Source organism: Vigna angularis, chromosome 5 (assembly GCF_016808095.1).
Source record: "Vigna angularis cultivar LongXiaoDou No.4 chromosome 5, ASM1680809v1, whole genome shotgun sequence".
Taxonomy (NCBI): domain Eukaryota; kingdom Viridiplantae; phylum Streptophyta; class Magnoliopsida; order Fabales; family Fabaceae; genus Vigna; species Vigna angularis.
In genome coordinates this window covers 7,241,921-7,261,637 of record NC_068974.1, presented here as the reverse complement: position 1 = coordinate 7,261,637, position 19,717 = coordinate 7,241,921, and the positions used below count along the sequence as shown (strand labels likewise).

The 19,717-nt window shown below is 35.4% G+C and overlaps 1 protein-coding gene across 5 annotated transcripts; it reads right to left on the bottom strand.

Moving 5' to 3' along the window:
* Positions 1–10,183: 10,183 nt before the first annotated feature.
* Positions 10,184–19,176, bottom strand: LOC108339019 (putative threonine aspartase). Of its 5 annotated transcripts, none has more exons than XM_052878358.1 (10): positions 18,977–19,175; positions 18,726–18,897; positions 16,459–16,543; positions 16,209–16,290; positions 15,987–16,113; positions 11,994–12,046; positions 11,730–11,893; positions 10,962–11,085; positions 10,792–10,896; positions 10,184–10,506 (listed from the first exon to the last, which is right to left on the bottom strand). In XM_052878358.1, exons 1-10 carry the CDS (start codon positions 19,100–19,102, stop codon positions 10,423–10,425), a joined length of 1,122 nt encoding a protein of 373 aa, XP_052734318.1. In that variant the 5' UTR covers positions 19,103–19,175; the 3' UTR covers positions 10,184–10,422. The 5 variants fall into 5 exon arrangements, 3 of the variants coding, with proteins under 3 accessions (XP_052734318.1, XP_052734317.1, XP_052734319.1); XM_052878357.1 differs by having other exon boundaries at positions 11,994–12,097; positions 18,977–19,174; XM_052878359.1 differs by having other exon boundaries at positions 11,994–12,097; positions 16,459–16,548; positions 18,977–19,118.
* Positions 19,177–19,717: the final 541 nt, after the last annotated feature.

Genomic DNA, 19,717 nt, shown 5'->3' with positions numbered 1-19,717 from the left:
TGCTAAGAGAAAAAAAGTTATGATACTTGAGGGTTTCCATGCAAATATGCAAATATATGTTGTAAGTGTCTTCTTATGTGGAGAATAGGCCAAATAATGTGGATCATTATGTTTCACTTTATTTTAGTGGAGATAGGTCAGATTAAAGTCATTTGAAGAGATGGAAAAACCAAGTGAGAGAGAAAGGAAGAGAAGAAGTCATTCTCGCATAACATAAAACTTGTACTAGTTTTTCGTCATTATGAAGTCGTTTATCGTTGGATCGGGTTGATTTTGGGACAATGGGTTCCAGATGTATGGTTCTTCATTCTGACTGTTCGGATCGTCAATCGGAGGTCTAGTTTGGAGAAAACAGTCTTGCATCACAAGCTCTGTTTTGGAGAATTTCATAAAGTTTGCACTGGTGTTTTCCTCATTGTGAAGTCGTTCACTGTTGGATCAGACTAATTCTTGGACATTGGGTTTCAGGCGTATGGTTCTTCATTCTTACCGGTCGGATTCCCAATCGAAGGTCTAGTTTGTGAGAAAACAGCCTCGCATCAACATTTCTATTTTGAAGAATTTTCATTTTCTTGGTTCTCATTTGTAAGCATTATTTGGTTGATTGAAAACCCTATTTAGTGTTTTTATCAAAGACTCCTTTGCACCCTATTATTGGGGTATAACATGTCAATGATTGGATCTGGATGATTTAAGTGATGTATTATATGTGTTTGAGTATGTTTACATGGGTATGTGATGCTTGAATGCATGTATGATGTGTTAACTATGTTTCCACGTGATCTAAGGTTGATGTATGCATGTTTGAATGTTTGAATCATGTCCATGATGTGTTTCGATTCGGCAATAATTGATTATTATTAGTTATAATCGATTATCTGTGCATTAGTTTTGAGTGTGGTTTCGGGAATAATCGATTATCTAGGATGATAATCGATTATCCCTTCCTACATGATGTTTCTAAGTAAATTTCAGTGAGATAATCAATTATCTTAAGTGATAATCGAATATTACAGTGCATTTTGGTGGAAAATGGCGAATTTGATGAAAAATGGACGTGAACCAAGCTTGGGGAGCTGTGGAACATGATGATAATCAGAGATTGAGGTTAGTGGTTATGTTTAGGGTTAGTTTGACTTGTGGTTGAGAGTGGAGCATGAGTGAGTGTTTGGATGTACCTGAGTATGTGATTGATGAGCATGAGAGTGGAGGATAAGTCTACTTGTTGTACCTCGCAAATACTGGATCTATTTGTGGATAAGTGATTCCTTTTGCCTTGTGTGCATTGAAAGGAGATGATCTGTAAGAGAGGCTATATATGTCCTATAGGAGAGGCTATAGTGGATTATAGGAGCGGCTACAATCGGTGAGGTAGGGTACAGTAGTGAGATGGCCTATTGAGGATGACCCTATAGTTGAGGAGCAAGCCTTTGAGGAGCAGGCATATGAGGCCTATGAGGCTCATGTTCAGGGGGAGGCATTTGAAGTCCCTGACGACAATGTTAAGGAGGAGGAGGAGCATGCGGATGTTCTTGACATAGTGGTGGATGTCAATGGATTTTCTGGAAGTCCATGTGATGTTTCATTGCTGACGCATTATGTTCAGCATGTCGCTTATGCTATTTCGGAGGGTCGGGTGAGTGCAAATATCTTTCTCCTACTTCTTTGATGAAAGAAGATAAATTCGATATAAAATCATAATCAATTTAAGATTTCATATCATGAAGATATTCATCCATTTTAAACAATATTCACCTATAAAATAATAATCACTCCCATTAACATAATTCATAATTAATTAAACTAATATACAAAAATTTATTAAATTAAACTATATAATTCATATAATTAAACTATATAATTAAACAAATTCAAATTTATCTATATAATTATCAAATGATTAAACATATAAAACAAAAAAAATAAATAAATATCTACATAATAATTAAATTATTAAACTAATAAATTAATTATAATTAATAACATTCAAGTAATATACAAACATTATAAACTAAAACTATATATAATCAACAATTATATATAATAAACAAGTAAAATAAAACATTTGAGATAAGAAAATAAGTAAAATGCTCTAAAATGGATGTCCATATATGTTGGACTCTAAAACGGATATCAAAATCCATACACGAATTTCGACATCCGTGGAAGGATAAACGAATCTCCAAATTTGTTTATCCTTCAATGGATTTCGATATCCGTCGATGGATTATGATATTCGTTTAAGAGTTCAATGGATATGGACATCTGTTTCAGGGTATGAATTATGTATTCACACCTGTGAAGCTCCTGCGTGTGTGCCACCACTACTGGACCACCTTCAAGCACCACCACCAAGACCAAGCTCTGCCACAACTTGACCACCTTCTTACACCACTACTAAGCTTTGCCACCTCCTGCTACCATTGGACCACCTTCTTGCACCACTACTAAGCTTTGCCACCTCCAACCAAGCACACTACAATAACACCACACTATACCACCACACTCACAACAAACAAGAATCACAAAGAAAAGTTAGAGGGGAGAAGGAAAATAAGAGAAATCTAATTTTTGTGGAAGTGGTGGGGTGTGGGGGTGCATTGATATAATGAGGACCATTAATGAAATATTAATGAAGTGGGTGTATGTTGGTGAAAGTTAATATGTCTTAACCACCAAAAATTAAATATTATATAAGGGCAAAAGAGGAATGGGGAGGTGTAGGGAGTAGTCTGTGGTGGTGTAGGTAATAACCCTCTTCTTTGTTTAGATGTTGGGCTTGGCTAGAGAGATCTAAGAGGATAACAATTCAGGATCTTTAGGGCACTTTTCTTACGTTTACAAATTTGGTTACTGATATTAGAGATAGATTAAAATAAAAACAGAAAATGGTAGCGAGAAAAAAAATGTTATATATCTTTGGGTTTTAAGGGAGAACTAGGGTTTTAAAATTTGGCTCGTACTGAGTATAATGCACCGGTGCGCGTAGTGTCAGTATTTTTACTCGTTAGTCCTTGAGAAGTCGGGGAGATATGTATGAAGTTGCGATGGAAGACGACTCGAATCACCCTGTTAGTGAGAACAAGTTATGACGACACAGTAGAAGGAAACGACATTGGTTTACGAATGGTTTGGCTATGATGATATTGTTGTGATAATCTATGGTTATATTATTATGAGTTAAAATGATTGATGTATATTGTGTATTATGATATTTCTGATTGCTCACTCTTGCATGTTGAGGTTGTGGTTTCCACCTACAATGATCGTACATGAGTAGATAGTGTTGCAAATAAGACCGGATCGTAATAGCTAACGAGAGTTGGGGTTGAAGGTTGGGGATTTATTATTTCTTTCTATGATTTAAAATTTTTCGGACTTGGTTTTTCTTTTATGTAAAAGAGATATTCTGAAATTTCTAGACGACATTTATGGTTATGTTTTGCTTCCGCGTTTTCAATTGAATAAAGTTGATTATCATCAATGTATGTTTATGAAATTGTTGTGAAAAGTTTTTACACCCGTGACATTCCGGAAGGGGTGTTACATTTTGGTATTAGAGCCTGGTTTTCGAAAAACTTTTGAGAGCTTTGGGGAGTGAGTTCGACTAGTTTCATTGTGTGATTTTGATGTATGTGAAATTTCTTTTACTTATCTGTTGTGTGTAAATAAAAAGGATGTCGAGATGGACAAGATCTACTACTCCAATTGATGCTACTACGGAACTAGCACAAACTATAAGGCAAATTGGTAAGATCATCCAAGGACAACAAACGCAACAGACGCGACATGTAGAGCAAACACCCAGACCAAGAGTGGGCATGAATGACTTTCTGCATCACAATCTTGTTGAGTTTAATGGCAAAGAAACTTCAGATGAGGTAAATGATTGAATTTGCAAACTTGAGAAGATATTTGATGCAATTGAATGTATCGAGGGTCAGAAGATGGCTTTTACTGTCTATATGCTAGCAGGAGAGTCAGAGTACTAGTGGCGTGGCATACATAGAGGAATTGATGCTAAGGGAGAGGTTGCTACCTGATAAGACTTCAAAGATAGATTCGTGGAGAGATATTTTCCAGCCCGTACTAAGTAGGAACGAGAAAGGCAGTTTCTAGCATTATGCCAAGGAGGTATGACAATATAAGAGTACAATGAGAGATTCGAGTATCTGACTCATTTTTATACACAGAATCTGCTTAACATAAGTAAATTATGTGACAGTTGATATATTGTTGTTTTGAAATAGGCTAATGTAGGGTATTAGATAATAGGAATTCATTAGTATTTACAACTAATAGGCAGGGTAACTTGTACAAAATAATAGATGAACTTTAGTCTCAAAGTGTTTCATGTCTTGTATCTATGAAAGATGAGGTAGTAACATGACATAATAATTGTAGACATGGAAATATGAGATTAATCTCGAAGCTAGAACATCATGACCTTGTAAGAGGATTTCTAGAAGTATCATTCAATGATGCAATCTTCTCTAATGCATGCATGAAGAGCAAACATGTCAAGGAATCTTTCAAGAGTAAAATCATAGTTTCTAATAAAAGATCTCTTGAGTTCTTTCATATAGATTTATTTGGTCCTACAAGAACAATGTCTATCAGCGGTAAACCCTATGAATTAGTAGTAGTAAATAATTTTTCTAGGTGGACCAGAGTCCTATGTTTAACTCATAAGGATGAGGCTTTTCATGCTTTTTACAAACTCTGCAAAAGGATAAAAACTAAAAAAGAATTTGAAAATAATATCTATTTGAAGTGATAATGGAGGAGAATTTGAAAACGAACTTTTCAAAAAATTTTGCAAAAACTCTGACATTAAACATAACTTTTCAACTCCAAGGACTCCACAACAAAATGAAGTCATTGAGAGGAAAATTAGGCCTCTACAAGAGATGGCCAAAACAATATTAAACGTTGTTAACTCTCTTAAGCACTTCTGGGTAGAATCAGTTAACCTTGCGTGCTATATTCAAAACAGAGTTTACGTTAGGCCAATTCTAAACAAAACGCCTTATGAATTATGGAAGGACATAAAGTCAAATATTTCTTATTTTCACCCTGTTGGTTTTCAATGCTTTATATTAAATACTAAAGATAATATGGGGAAGTTTGACTCCAAAAGCGATGAAGGAATCATGCTTGGTTACTTAGAAACATCAATAGCGTTTAGAGTTTACAACTCTAGAACCTTGAAAGTTGAGGCAACCATTCATGTTAAATTTAACCATAAGCCTAACCTAAACAAGTCAGAGATAGATGACTCTTTCTCCAAATTGTAGATAGAAGATAATGTGTCCAAGGAAGCAAATGCATTAGGGGCACCCAAAGACCAAGAAGAGAGTCAACGGGAAGAGCCACTCAACGATACTTTTGAAGAGAGAAGAGAAACAAATAGCCTACACCGTTTGATCACCAAGGATCACCCTTAAAAAAAGATCATAGGAAATTTGGAAGAGCATGTGAGAACAAAGGCATATCATAAGCATCCTACCACAACTCTCATATATCAAATTGAACCATTGAACATCAATTAGGCTCTAGAAGAAACTCTTGGGTTGAAGCCATGAAAGAATAGTTGGATCAATTCAAAAAATAAGGTATGGGAACTCGTTGAGTTACCTCAAGGAAAACATGTAGTCAGAGCAAAATGGGTCTGTCGCAACAATTTGGATGAAGATGGAAAAGTTATAAAAAACAAGGCAACACTTGTTGCGAAAGACTATTCTCAACAAGAAGGAATTAACAAAACAAAAACCTATTCTCTAGTAGCTAGGTTAGAATCCATTCACATTCTTTTATCATTTGTGGCATTCAACAAAATCAAATTATATCAAATGGACATCAATAGGGCATTCCTAAACGACAACATTAAGGAAGAATTGTATGTGGAACAACTTTCGGACTTTGAATGTCAAACAAATCCCACACACATCTTCAGACTTAACAATGCATTGTATGGATTAAAACAAGCCCCCAGAGCTTGGTACGAAAGGTTAAGTTTCTATCTTATAAAGAATGGTTTCACAAGAGGTCAAGTAGGGACCACGCTATTTAGGAAAAATGTTAATCAAGACTTCATTATCATTTAGATATATGTTGATGACATTATCTTTCGTGCTACTAATGAAAAGTGTTAGAATTGATGGACTTTGTTTCTCAACACCAAGAGGGGGTGAATTGGTGTTTTATAAAAACTTGCACTTTTTTTATCTTTTTCGCAAATTATAAGGTTCTTGAAATCTTTCTTGTGCAACAATTAACTATGTGTAATGAAACAGTACAAGTATATGCAATGACAATGAAAATGTAAAGAGATAGAGGAGAGAAAATCAAACTCAGTTTTTATACTGGTTCGGCCTCAATGCCTACATCCAGTCAACCTCCCAATCAACTTTAGATTGAAGAGTAATTCACTGTAATGATCAGAGTATTACAACCAAGGCTTTACAGAGCAATTCTCAAATGTAAACACCTCACAAACTCTTAATCAAATATAGAACAACAAAACCTGCCAACACATAACAACCCATCCCTGTTGCAGCAAACCCTTTGAGATATCCCCTCTCAAAGTCAAGAGTGCATCACTCTTCTTCCTGACACTCACGTACAGGGAAACAACAAATTCAATATTGCAAGTCTTCTCTCCTGATCTATCAAGATGCACCTTCAGTTGTGCGAAAATGATCAGTCAATACAGGGTTGTTCATCCCAAAATTGTGTCGCCAGTAGCTAGGTCAAAATCGTTGTTATCATACATCAATGCGTCGCCGCCATTCGCCAGTTCTCCACGCTTTGTCGCCACTCTTTATTCAACCTCGCGCAAAGCTGGTTTGAAACCTAGAACGTGAAGAACCTAATTTCGTCGCTGTGATTTGCACCACCATCAACCTTCATCAAAACCCTCCTTTGAACTAAGAATCATGCCTCCAACTTGTAAATCAGAGAAACCCAAAAACCCAATTCATAAACCCTAATTGCGAAATCCCAATCGCGATTCTCCTCCACCACCAATCGTGATTCCTTCGCACGTCCACTGAATCATGAACCTTCAAATCGCGCTACTGCTTCTCCACTCAAAACCAGACGCGACTTTGTCATCCAATTCGCATCCACGAAACCTAAAGAAAACAAATCACAGAAACCAATTCTAGCAACCAGAATCCAACATCGTGAATCTTTGAACCATCTCACTTCACTATTTAAAATCTTCTCATCAGTAGCTGTGTGGAGGAGAATCAAGCGAGCCCTTTGCCTAATCAAGAACCCAATTTTTTGGGGTAATAGGGGCTGCAACGTGGAAAGCTCTCATTAGGTGCAACCTCTCTGGTCAAAACCTCATTTGGGTAGGGAATCCAAGTCAAAATTTTATTTCCACGTAATCAAATATCCAAATCAACATCACCACATCAACGGACTTTGACGTGGTTTGTCAACACTTAACAGAAATAGCAAAATTGACTCAATTTTTCAAAAATTAGAATTTAATTGACACTGATTTCAACAAAAGAACACACTTAAGATTTTCTTACACATACGAGGACCATTCGAGAGTTTAAATCTAATTATTTATTATACAAAGTTTATAAGGATTGAGGAAGGAATTATGTCAAATTTTTGTTATTTAGCATTATGTATCATATACTGATAGGCTGTCGTTGAAGCTATCAAATTAATACTACTTTTCTAGGCAACTTCAGTATTGCCAAGTAGTATTCAAGTAAGTAGATAGGGTTAAAGTAACCCTGAGTCGTCTCCCAACGAATACGGAATTACCTTTTAATATTTGAATCTTTTGAATGCAATGCAATGTTCAAGAATAAAAATGATGTTTGGAGAAGGTTTAAAGAACAAATAAGAAACTTAAAAATAGTTATGATGAAGTAGGCTAATTTCACTGCTTTTCCAAAATAGATTCATCATCGGTTATTCACAGATAATTGTTCAATTGATTATTATTTAAGTTTCAAATTAATTAAAGTACATTCTTAATTAATTTGAGGGCGATCATGCATTTAACCAAAGTAAATTCTCAATCAAATGCAAAACATTTCTAGATTATTCACAATAAATTCAACCAAAGTACATTCTCAATCAAATCCTATTGTGTTTAATCATGTCTATTCTTAAATCTCCTAACCAAGTTAAAAGTTAATTAATTAAAGTAAATTCTCAGTTGATTATAATTGAAATTATTACTACCAATCAAAGTACATTCTCAATTGATAGTAAAAATCATTTAATCATATGAAAGTTCCTAAATTAAATCAAAGTAGATTCTCAATTAAACCTAGAAACCCTAGAACTCATATAATCAATATGCATGTAGATTCAAACACATTATGATGCAAAAATCTTTACTTTTAACAAGATAGAGAGATGAAAGACATAGAGAGAGAACAACTTAAATCAATAATCAAAATAAACAATTGCATTAATTGAACGTAACCGCAGAATCCATAATGGAATTACAGCAGAATAGTCCTATATGCTTAGCTCTCCATGAATGGAGTTGAATACAAGATGAAAGAAAAGTGAGAGGAGTATGAGAGAATGAATGAATTCAGTGAAGTCCCCTTTTTCTGCCTCCCTTGGAATAGTTTGTTGATAAGATATTTTCTGTTGATATATTATATCTTTCAAATATTCATTAAATTAAATCAGTTTTAAAGAATATTTGATAGATATTAACTCAATTATCTTATATCCTATATCTTCCAAATAACTAAAAGATTTAGATAATGATAAAATTATTTGGAAGATATTTTCTGTTGATATTCCCAAATTAAATTCAACAACTGAATTTTATCTTTTAGATTTTCTGACTTTCCAAAATTGCACAAATACCCTGAAATTTTCTCTATTTACACTTTAGCCCCTTCAGAATTCTCCAAAATTGCACCAAAATTCCTGTTTGACCAACTTTTACCAGCTTTGACTGAGGAAAGGCGCGACCAATGAGAACTTGCCACGTGGCAACCCTCTTTCTCACCCAATTAGGATTTCAAATAAAATCTTAATTTATGCAACTAAAAATAACTTTTTAAGTTTCTTTTTATTTCCAAACCCAAAAATTCCAATCATCACAAATCCTCTTTAAATCAATCATTCAAAGCACATGAATTTCATCAAAAATTTAATTTTAAAGCATAAATATAGACATAAATATCCACTCATCATGTACCAACTTTAATTCTTATAATAGAATCTTAATTTTTCACGTATTGTGTTGTTAAATATATATATATATATATATATATATATATATATATATATATATATATATATATATCTTTATTCTCTTTTACTTTTAAAATAATTATCTTAACATTTAGATAAGTCAATTCATATTAACGGCCAATCCATGATGCATTGAGTATATTGGGTTAAGCTTGCACCTAACCTACCTGATAAGAAAATCTTATTACTGGGTTGGAGCATATTTTTACATTTCTTTTTCAGAATCAATCCAACTTAATTAATTTACCATTTATAAGATTAAATTATGTTGGATTAGTTAAGCAAGAACTTTTGAACTTGTTTTTCCTAAAAATTGTAATATAAAAAAACAATTTGTTACATTTCTAAGAATACTTTTCGTAAATATATTATATTATATTATATTTAATAATTGAAAATTTGAATTATTTAACATTTCAAAGAGACAGTGTAAATTACATGATAGCACTACAAAGAATATTATACAAAACATGCCATAAAAAGCAATGCATCGTTGTAAATGAAATCCCTCAAAATAATTGAGTAAATTATTGTAGTATAAGATTTAACATTACTTGACTACAAGAATTTTATTAAAACCATTGTACTGCAAAATGTTATAAATAAAAATATAATTGATGACTATATTCATAAAATTTGGTTAATGCCACCATGTAGGGAAAACTGGCACTTTTTGAGATACCAAATTTGGTGGAAGAGATGTGATAAAGCTCAAAAGTCTAGATCAGAAAAAACTGCAATTTTTTTCAGTATGTTTAGTTTTGAAGAAATTTTCAGCACGTTTGTTTACCAACAATTGCAAGCATTTACTGCATCCACTTTTCATACTTGAAGTACTACAAATTACTTACGTATCATTATATGATTTCATCTTTGTATTATTTCAATGAAATGCCTTTCTTCAAAGACCATAATTCTGGGGAGCTTAGTAAATGTTGAAGACAGATAAATTAATTTAACATGAAAACTAAGTTCTGTATGACTCAGTCCATAGAATCATTGACCATTACTTGACAATCAACAATGAAATCTTATATCTATCCTAACCAAAATAGCTTGAACTAAAATGATTATCGAAAAACTGGATATAGAAAATCAAGTAATTTTGTTGTAGGTGTCACGAACTTCACCTCATCACACGGAAAATTTGACCCGTGGTCACACTAACTATCCATTTGAAAGATCTATCCGTGCCCCAAATTGATCTATTGCCATCCTGCTTTGTTGTTTTGTACTCCTAAGAATGGAAACCTGGATCATAAACAATAGGAAAATATCACTTTACAAATGGTTTGCTGAGAACCATCAGTCTAGAGGGAGGTAAAAGGCAAACCAGATGGTAATCTTGTTAAATTAAATAATTTTGAAGAGAATTTTCTGATCTATTTGGACCATAATGTGATGATTTCATAATGCGCATCTTTTTCACATCATGAGATGATTCCTTAAACTGAACACAATTAACTTAAATTTAGAAAAAATTATAATATGAAATCTTCATATGATGATAAATCTCAGTCATAAGAGTGCTGCTACCTTGGGACGTTCCATAGAGCTTCCAAAATATCCTACTCCAAAGGATAAGGAAGTGTATGCAGCAGCAATCTCTACAGCTTTCAGCCTTGATGATTTTCCTTGATCCTATGGAAAGTGAAAGATTAATAATCTTCACAAAACTATTAGGTGGAAAAGCTGAAGGGACTAACTGTTAAAGATGCATCTGATTGCACAACCAAGATCCCTGCACTGCTATCAGTATCACATTGCCTGCCATCCTCAACAACAGACCGTAAAATTTTTGTGCAAGCAGAAGCAGCACCAGACTGTGAGCTGAAAGAAAGTCAACATCAAAAGTCCACCCCATGATATCTTGAAATAGCCCACACATAAATGAAATTATGCAACAATGCATCAATATCAGAAGTTGAAATTTCTAAAGCCAATAAACTAAGCGGGATATTGAAGAGATCATATTTTCAGTATTCACACAAGAGAAAACATAAACTGGACAAATCCTAACCTACCAATTTTGCACAGCAAGTAAATTTGAGATAAAAATAATGTATTTTTCGTTTATTAATTTCTCAAGTGAAATTTTAAAATATTTTAATATGATCTTTAACGTGTGTCCAACAAAATGTCCAGTGACGCATACAACAGCATAAAATGTTTCCAATATGTAAATTTCAATAAAAGCATCATTTTAATGCATGTCCTCACCATCAAACATAGAATCACACGTGCAGATGTTTAGACATTGAATATACACTATTATTTCTTAGGTGGAATGTCCTTAAGAAATACCAGCTCATTAATTTTAAAAGAAAACGTCCAAATGTGATATGTGATTATATTCTACTCCATGCTATCATATCAAATGAAGACCCGGTAGAACTTAAGCACATGGACAAATCTTACATAAAAATTCTCCCCTATCATGAAAATATAAACAGATGACACAGAGCCAACCATACAGTGACAATGAAACACAGCATTCCCTAGCTGCAAATCCTTTCATTAAGTACTCTCCTGCCCCTGATACACAACAACCAGCCATGAACGGAGATCCAAAGGGCCCTTTTGATGATGCCCAACAACCTGCACCATACATTGCTGCCAACCCAACACGTCCACTGACCTGTTGGATATTTCGTACATAATTATGTGTAATTACTTAGTAATCTAACATGGAACTGTAGAGCAATTGAAGAGAACCAAACCAAGAAAACCATTTTCACCTTTAGAGCAATACCACCACTGGATGCTCCAGTTGCAACATGCCCCTCATTATCTACACAAATAATCCCAACAGTGTCCATTACGTGATCTTCTAAAGCACTATCTGCATATGAAAGTAACAATTGAAGGCTAGGAGAAAAAATTCCGGGCAAGATCATTTTTCCCAAACTCCTACGCATTGCAATATTTTTCCCAATAGCATATGGATACTTAATTGAATACAACCATTTAAATCCCTTAGCAATTTAAGATCTCTCTCAAGTTTGGATTTAGAAAAATTATCTATAATTGCTACAAAGGCTTAGCTTCATATCCTAACATTTAAGTCATAAGACTTCAAGAATTTGAAGATTTCACAAAATTTTTATTTTGTAGTAAGATTGTTTTTACAGTAGTAGGTGATAAGTCTTTGAAGGTTTACGTTAGGACAAATAAAACATAGAAGTTAGTAAGAAGTCGTTAGGGGTAGTTAGGAGCAGTTTAAATAGCAGTTAGAGGAAGTTTTAATTACTAGTTAGGCAGTTTTTTTCTTTTAAGGAGGGGGGCGTGTACTAGCTCTGGTTGTTGAGTATTTTATTTCTGAACAAGGACTATGTGCAGAAGGGAATGTTTTCCCTTGGAGGTTGTTGATTGTTTTCAGTATTTCCCATTCAATAAACTGCTGCCTCACGGTGAGGATTTATTTCTCTGTTTTTGATTGTTTATTTTGAGATAGAATCTAGGTTTCTTGTCACCAAGAAACCTAACATTTGGTCCGACCTGCTGAATCAAAGAAATGGTGAGACATGGAGAGTCGCGTGAGTGTAGTGCAGAGACTGGTGACAGAAAATGCTCATGCAATTGAAGAGTCAAGGGAGGAATACCGAGCCAATTTCTAGAGGCTTAGTGACATGATGGAAGATTTACTACGAAGAATGAAAAATATGGAAAGAGGATCTGAAGGAAGTAGAGGGTTTGTGTATGGAGACAGAGCGGGAAAAAGGGATGAAACTGAAGAAGAATGGGAGGAAGAGAGAAAGGAGAATCAACATAGATGGATGAAGAGAGTAGAATGTCACACGTTTGAAGGAGGAGATCCAGTAGGATGGATAACAAGGGAAGAAATATTCTTCAAAGTTTAGGAAGTTACATCTAGAGAGAAAATCAGCTTGACTTTCATAAGTATGGAAGGAAGAGCCTTTCATTGGTTTCAGTTTTGGAAGAAGAAAACCAAGGATCTACTTGAGAGGAGTTGACGGAAGCACTTATTAGGAGATTTGGGGGGAAGGAAAAATGTTCAGTGTTCTAAAAACTGGCAACTGTTAGGCAGAAGGGCGAAATAGAGGAGTATATTCAAGAGTTTGAAATGTTGGTGGGACAAGCAACCGAGTTGACAGAGGAACAATTGATGGGATATTTCTTTGCAGGCTCATGTATCAGTCTCTCCCCCAAGGAAGCCTCCCTTCCTCCACTGGCCAAGAGGTCCAGTCTAAATCCCCAAAATAATATTTGATCCCCTTTCTCTCTATTCTGTTTGTTTATTTATACCCTCTCTCTCCTCTAACAGATTAGCCTCTCTCCTCTAACAGATTATCCCTTCTTCCCGCCTTTAACTTTCTCCCCTTTTATTCCTTCTCACATATACTTTTAATTGTCTAACAAAATTCTAGGAGGATTGAAAGAAATTTTCCAAGAACCAAAGGGATTACCTCCTAATAGACAAATAAACTACCAAATCCCTATCAAAGTGGGCGTGAATCCTGTTAATGTGAGGCCTTATAGATATCCTCGCTTGTTGAAGACAGAGATTGAAACACAAGTAGCAGAAATGTTGACTTCAGAGAAAATAAGTCCAAGTAATAGCCCATAGTCAAGCCCAGTTATTCTAGTAAAGAAGAGATATGGAAGTTGGAGGTTTTATATTGATTATAAGGCGTTGAATAAAGCCATTATACCAGATAAATTCCCCATTCCAGTTATAGACGAGTTGTTTGATGAATTAAATAGGGCTAGTTATTTTTCCAAAGTAGATTTGAGGGTTGGTTACCACCAAAGCAGAATCGAGGAAGGAGATATTCCAAATACTGCTTTCCGTACACACCAAAGACATTATGAATTCTTGGTGATGCCTTTTGGATTATCCAATGCTCCTACAACATTTCAATGTCTGATGAACACGGTATTGAAGTCATTTTTGAGGAAATGTGTGTTAGTTTTCTTTGATGATATTTTAATTTATAGTTAATCATGAGAGGAGCATAGGAAACATCTTAAGCAAGTTCTTCAAACATTGTGGCAACAACAACTATATTCCAATAAGAAGAAGTGTGATTTTGGAAGAACACAAATTAGGTACTTGGGAAATGTCATTTCGAGAAAAAGGGTGGAAATGGATTTGAAGAAGGTTAAGGTTGTCTGAGAATGGCCAGAACCACATAATATGAGAGATCTTATGGGATTCCTTGGGCTTACGTGATATTATAAGCGGTTTATTAAGGACTATGGGAAGAATACTAGGCCCTTGGCAAATCTGTTGTGAAAGGGACAATTTGAATGGACTCCCAAAGGCAAGGTAGCAATCAAAGCTCTCAAAATTTCCCTTACCACAGCCTCGGTGTTGGCATTACCAAATTTTTCACAAACCTTTCATGCGGAGTTTGATGCTTCTGGTAAAGGAATAGGGGCTGTGTTGTCACATAATCGAAGGCCCATTGCTTATTTTAGCAAAGCCTTAAATGATTCTTCTCTGTCCAAATCCATCTATGAGAAGGAACTAATGGCTTTAGTTCTATCTATACAACATTGGAGACCATATTTGTTGGAGCAAAGATTTGTGGTGCATACAGATCAAAGAAGCTTAAGGTATTTGTTGGAGCAACGTATAACCACTTAATATCAAAAGAATTGGTTGGCCAAGCTCTTGGGATATGAATTTGAGATTGAATACAGATCAGGGGTGACAAATAGAGTGGCCGATGCATTGTCACGTAAGCCTGAAGAATTAGAACTAAAGGGCATTTTAAGGCCATTTTGGTAGGACTTTCAAGAGGTATTGGGGAAAGTACAACATGATCCTGTACTCCAAAAGATCATAAATGATTTGGAGAAAAAACCCTGACTCTCATCCAAATTTCTCAATGGAGAATGATCTGTTGCATTACAAAGGGAGATTGGTTCTTACAGCCCAATCCACATGGATCCAGAGGTTAACTGCAGAGTTTCATGTAACACAAACAGGGGGTCATTCTGGAATTTTCATAACATATAGGAAATTGGCACAAACTCTATATTAGGTGGGCATGAAGAGGGATCCGACAGATTTTGTAGCTTCTTGCATGGTGCGCTAACATATAGGAAATTGGCACAAACTCTATATTAGGTAGGCATGAAGAGAGATGTGGCAGATTTTGTAACAAAAGTATGGACTTTATTGTGGGACTACCCAAATCTAATGGGTATGATGCAGTATTGGTGGTGGTTGATCGATTGAGTAAGTATGGACATTTTATCCCCCTAAAACACAGATTGATGCAGTATTGATAGGTCTTTGAAGGTTTACGTTAGGAAAAATAAAACATAGAAATTAGAAAGAAGTGGTTAGGGGTAGTTAGGAGGAGTTTAAACAACAGTTAGGTGAAGTTTTAATTAGTAGTTAGGCGGTTTTTGTCTTTTAAGGAGGGGGGTGTGTACTAGTTCTAGTTGTTGAGTGTTTTATTTCTGAACAGGGACTGTCCTGTGCAGAAGAGAATGTTTTCCTTGGACGTTGTTGATTGTTTTCAATATTTTTCATTCAATAAATTGCTGCCTCATAGTGAGGATTCATTTCTCTGTTTCTGATTATTTAGTTTGAGATAGAATCTAGGTTTCTTGTCACCAAGAAACCTAACAGTAGGCTTATGCTAATTTTCATGGGAAATGAATTTAAGATCTTTGGAGCACTGTTGTTTATTGATTTGAGAATTTTAGAAGAAAAAAGTAGGGTGAGGTCTTGCAGAAGTGTGCTATTAAAATACCTGGTATTGTGGTACTTTGACAGACGGAAGAATCAAACTCAGGAGTGTTGTCTGCCTTAGATCTAGCAGTTTCAACCATGGATTTGAATTTTATCCATTGTGCTTTAGCCCTTTCTGTGACCAGCCACTGTTACACATAGTAACAAACTATGATTTCAAAGTGGTAAGTCATGATTCAATTAAGTTTCACTGCAGAATTTAAACTTTAAGTGAAAATATTACCTCATTGGCCTCCTCTATACTAGTTGGCAAAGCAATGTCTTTAGACTTGGCCCATTTGCGAGCCCCTTCGCCAACCAAGAAGCTGCATAAGACCAATTCCCATAAGAACTTCAGCAATAATTATTAACAGGAGGACTTGTTTGCAAGGCCAAAAGGAGAAGGCTTTCTAAAATACTAATTTTGGTAGTGTGTTACATGAAGTTATATAAATGCTTTGGTAACAGATGCAGAGATCTTGAATAGTGATTACATTGGAGGAATCCGACCGAGCAATGGAGATCTCATCAGTTGTTCTTTGGCCAATAAAGCGGCAATTTGTATAGCATTGCGGACACCTGGTCTATAGAAAATGGAATAAATACAAAGATAACTTGGTATAAAATAGTTAAATTCCAAAGTCTCACAAGCAAAAAAGTAAAGCTTAAACAACGTTTCTTAGTTTAGCAAACCTCTCCCAAGAACTGCAAAAGAGATGAGAGAATGCTAATGACACTCTCTCAAACACAATTTCCAACACATTCCTAATGAGGGATTGATTTGCAATAACAAGAGTGTTCCTAGAATTTATCCAAAATAAAATGATTGTATTGGAAATAATGCAATAACAAGAGTGTTCCTAGAATTTATCAAGAAAAGGTTTCTCTGAAATAAATTAAACAAAACATTCATTGCCATAGAAAATCAATATTTTAACATTCCACCTACTACACTAGCTAAGCACTTCGGCTGTGTTTGAAGTTCTTTTACAACTCCTTTGGACTTATCTTATGACATGAGCGTTTATGTAAGTAATAGGAAAAGCTTACAAAATAGCCAAGGTATAAGCTGCTTCCAGCTCTCAAAATAGCTAATGAAAACCAACTTACAGCTCACAACAGAACAGTTTAACTCCAGTTCCTCTACTATTGTAGAAAGTTAAAAACAACTTTTACACGAATGTTTAGCTAAGAGTCTGTTTGGATACAATGCCAGAAATGCTTTGAAAGATTTTCTACTAGAAAAATTTATACGAACCTATTTAGACAAACTTCTCCATAGGAATTTCTAAAATAAAAACATAAGAAGAAAAGCAACTTCATTACGCAGAAGTTAAAAAATAAAAATTTTGAGAAACTATATGAAAGAACTTGTACAAACTAACTTATAAATATATTAATTTCAACTTATGAAAAAGCTTATTTCACTTTCTTCTTGTCTTTGCGGAGAAGTTTGTCCAAATAGGATTTCAAATAGTGAAGCACTAAAAAAGCAATTCTAGCTTGTATACATATAGACCCTAATTTTTTTTTTTATCCATAACCTCTTAGAGAACTTTTACGACAATGATTTCTTATGCACTAGTAAGCTTGTAAAGGAAGTCATATGCTATTTCCGTAAGCTCCACATAGGCTATACCAAACACCCACTAGTTGCCATTAATTATTAACCATCCAAGCTTAAGCAATACAATTGGAGTCATCTTCATTTCTCGGCTTTTGCACCATACTAGGCAAAAATGAGGAATTTATTACGGATCTAGGCAAAAATTGACCAAAAGTGAAGTCGTGGGGGGTAATAACGACTTCAAAAGAAGAAGTCGTGCCCCCCTGCACGACTTCACACTGTTTATAGCAACAGTGTTGAAGTCGTGCACCCCAAAAACGACTTCTGGGTCCTGTAATCGATTACCATTTTTTGGTAATCGATTACACAATGTTGAAATCCTGACCCCTGCAAGACTGGAAATGTGAAGGCAGAAAACGTACTGGTAATCGATTACACCATTTTGGTAATCGATTACCAGGTGGGTTATGTTGGAAGAAGCACTCTTGCGTGAAACTTTCTGGAAAAATCGCGCCGGGCGGACGATCTGTATGTGGACGAGCGTTCACTGAAAATGGACGAGCGTCCACTCCTCCTACCGAGCGTCCACTGAGCGCATCTCGACGAGCGTCCTCTTAGCTAGATGGACGAACGTCCTCTTAGCTTTCGGGACGAGCGTTCTCTCTGCCTGGACGAGCGTCCTCTTCTGCCTGGACGAGCGTCGCTTCTGCCTGGACGAGCGTCCGCTTCTGCCTGGACGAGCGTCCTCTTCTGCCTTGCACCAAAACAACCTGGTAATCGATTACACATGTTTTGTAATCGATTACCAGTGCTTTTGGTGGCATACAAATTTGAAGTCGTGCAGGGTGGTCATGATTTCAACACTCTGTAATCGATTACCATTACATTGTAATCGATTACAAAGTCTTGAAGTCGTTTTTGGGGTGCACGACTTCAACACTGTTGCTATGAACAGTGTGAAGTCGTGCAGGGGGGCACGACTTCTTCATTTGAAGTCGTTTGGGCCCCCACGACTTCCCCATTTACGTAAATTTGTTTGACTTTGCCTATTTTGGTAATATAAGAGGCAAATTTGCCCATTCTCGTGCAAAAGCCTCATTTCTCCATACAGCGCAGTTTAAATTCAATTATTGTAGGTGACTATCATCATATTCATTGGATCAACGATTTGAGACGTAATAAGAAAGCAAGTACCTGGCACTGCTCCAACAGCCCCAAAAGCTCCAGATTTTCCGTCCATCACACTGGCGTCGCATTCCACTCCACCGTCCTCGGTCAAATTAGAGCCTCTGCCAGCGTTCGTGCAGGAATCATCCTCCAACACTTGAATGGCAGCTACAACGGCGTCTAGGCCAGTTCCCGAACCCTAGAAACAGAAAGGTGGTGAAAGAGTGAAATTGAAAATGAAGAACAAGAAAAGGTTAGGTTGGGTTCGGTTGGGTTACGCTGGACAGAATGGAAGCGGCTGCTTGACAAGCACGGTTCATGACGGACCTGAGGGCCTTGTCGTTAGACGGAGCGTGGTAACCGGCGCCGACGTGAACCGCCACAAAAAATCTCTTTCCCTCCATCTCATCACCCTCTTTGCTGCTCTATTGTCACTTTGGTCTTTTCTTTCCCACTTTTCCTTTTTCTTAAGCTTATACCTATATTACAAAAATTCAGTTGAAGTTTAAAATGTAAAACAAGGAGAAAGAAAAGGTAAATTATTTTCTCTTAATTTTTATTTGATTTCTATTTAAAAAAAATATTTTTATAACACTTGTAACATCCCAATTTTTCATATAGTATTTAATTATTATAGGATACATCACAATCTTGATATTACACGCAATTAACTCGAGAAAAACATATAAATCCCTGTTACAATAATTTATAATAAAAAATTCATATACACACCCCTTTTATACTAGAAGAATAAATACTAATGACCAAGAGTAAGGTAAACATTACAAACAAAAGAAAAAACCAAAACTTCTTATTCTAAGGTTCAGCTCCGCTATCACCTAGCACATGTTTCCCGAAGACATTACCTAAACTCATATCACTAAGGTGATCATTACAAAAGAGAAACATATCCAAAGACAAACAACACAAAAACAAGGGTAAGCTAAAGTATCAAAAGATTATACATACAATTTAAAACAATAACAATATACATGCATATTATAAATCAATCAACACCA

Coding starts and splice junctions, on each gene's coding strand:
- LOC108339019 (XM_052878357.1), bottom strand. CDS start 19,102: ATGGAGGGAAAGAGATTTTTTGTGGCGGTTCACGTCGGCGCCGGTTAC. Junction 16,114..16,208: donor GTATAGAGGAGGCCAATGAG/GTAATATTTTCA, acceptor TATGTGTAACAG/TGGCTGGTCACAGAAAGGGC. Junction 11,894..11,993: donor GTGGTGGTATTGCTCTAAAG/GTGAAAATGGTT, acceptor AATATCCAACAG/GTCAGTGGACGTGTTGGGTT.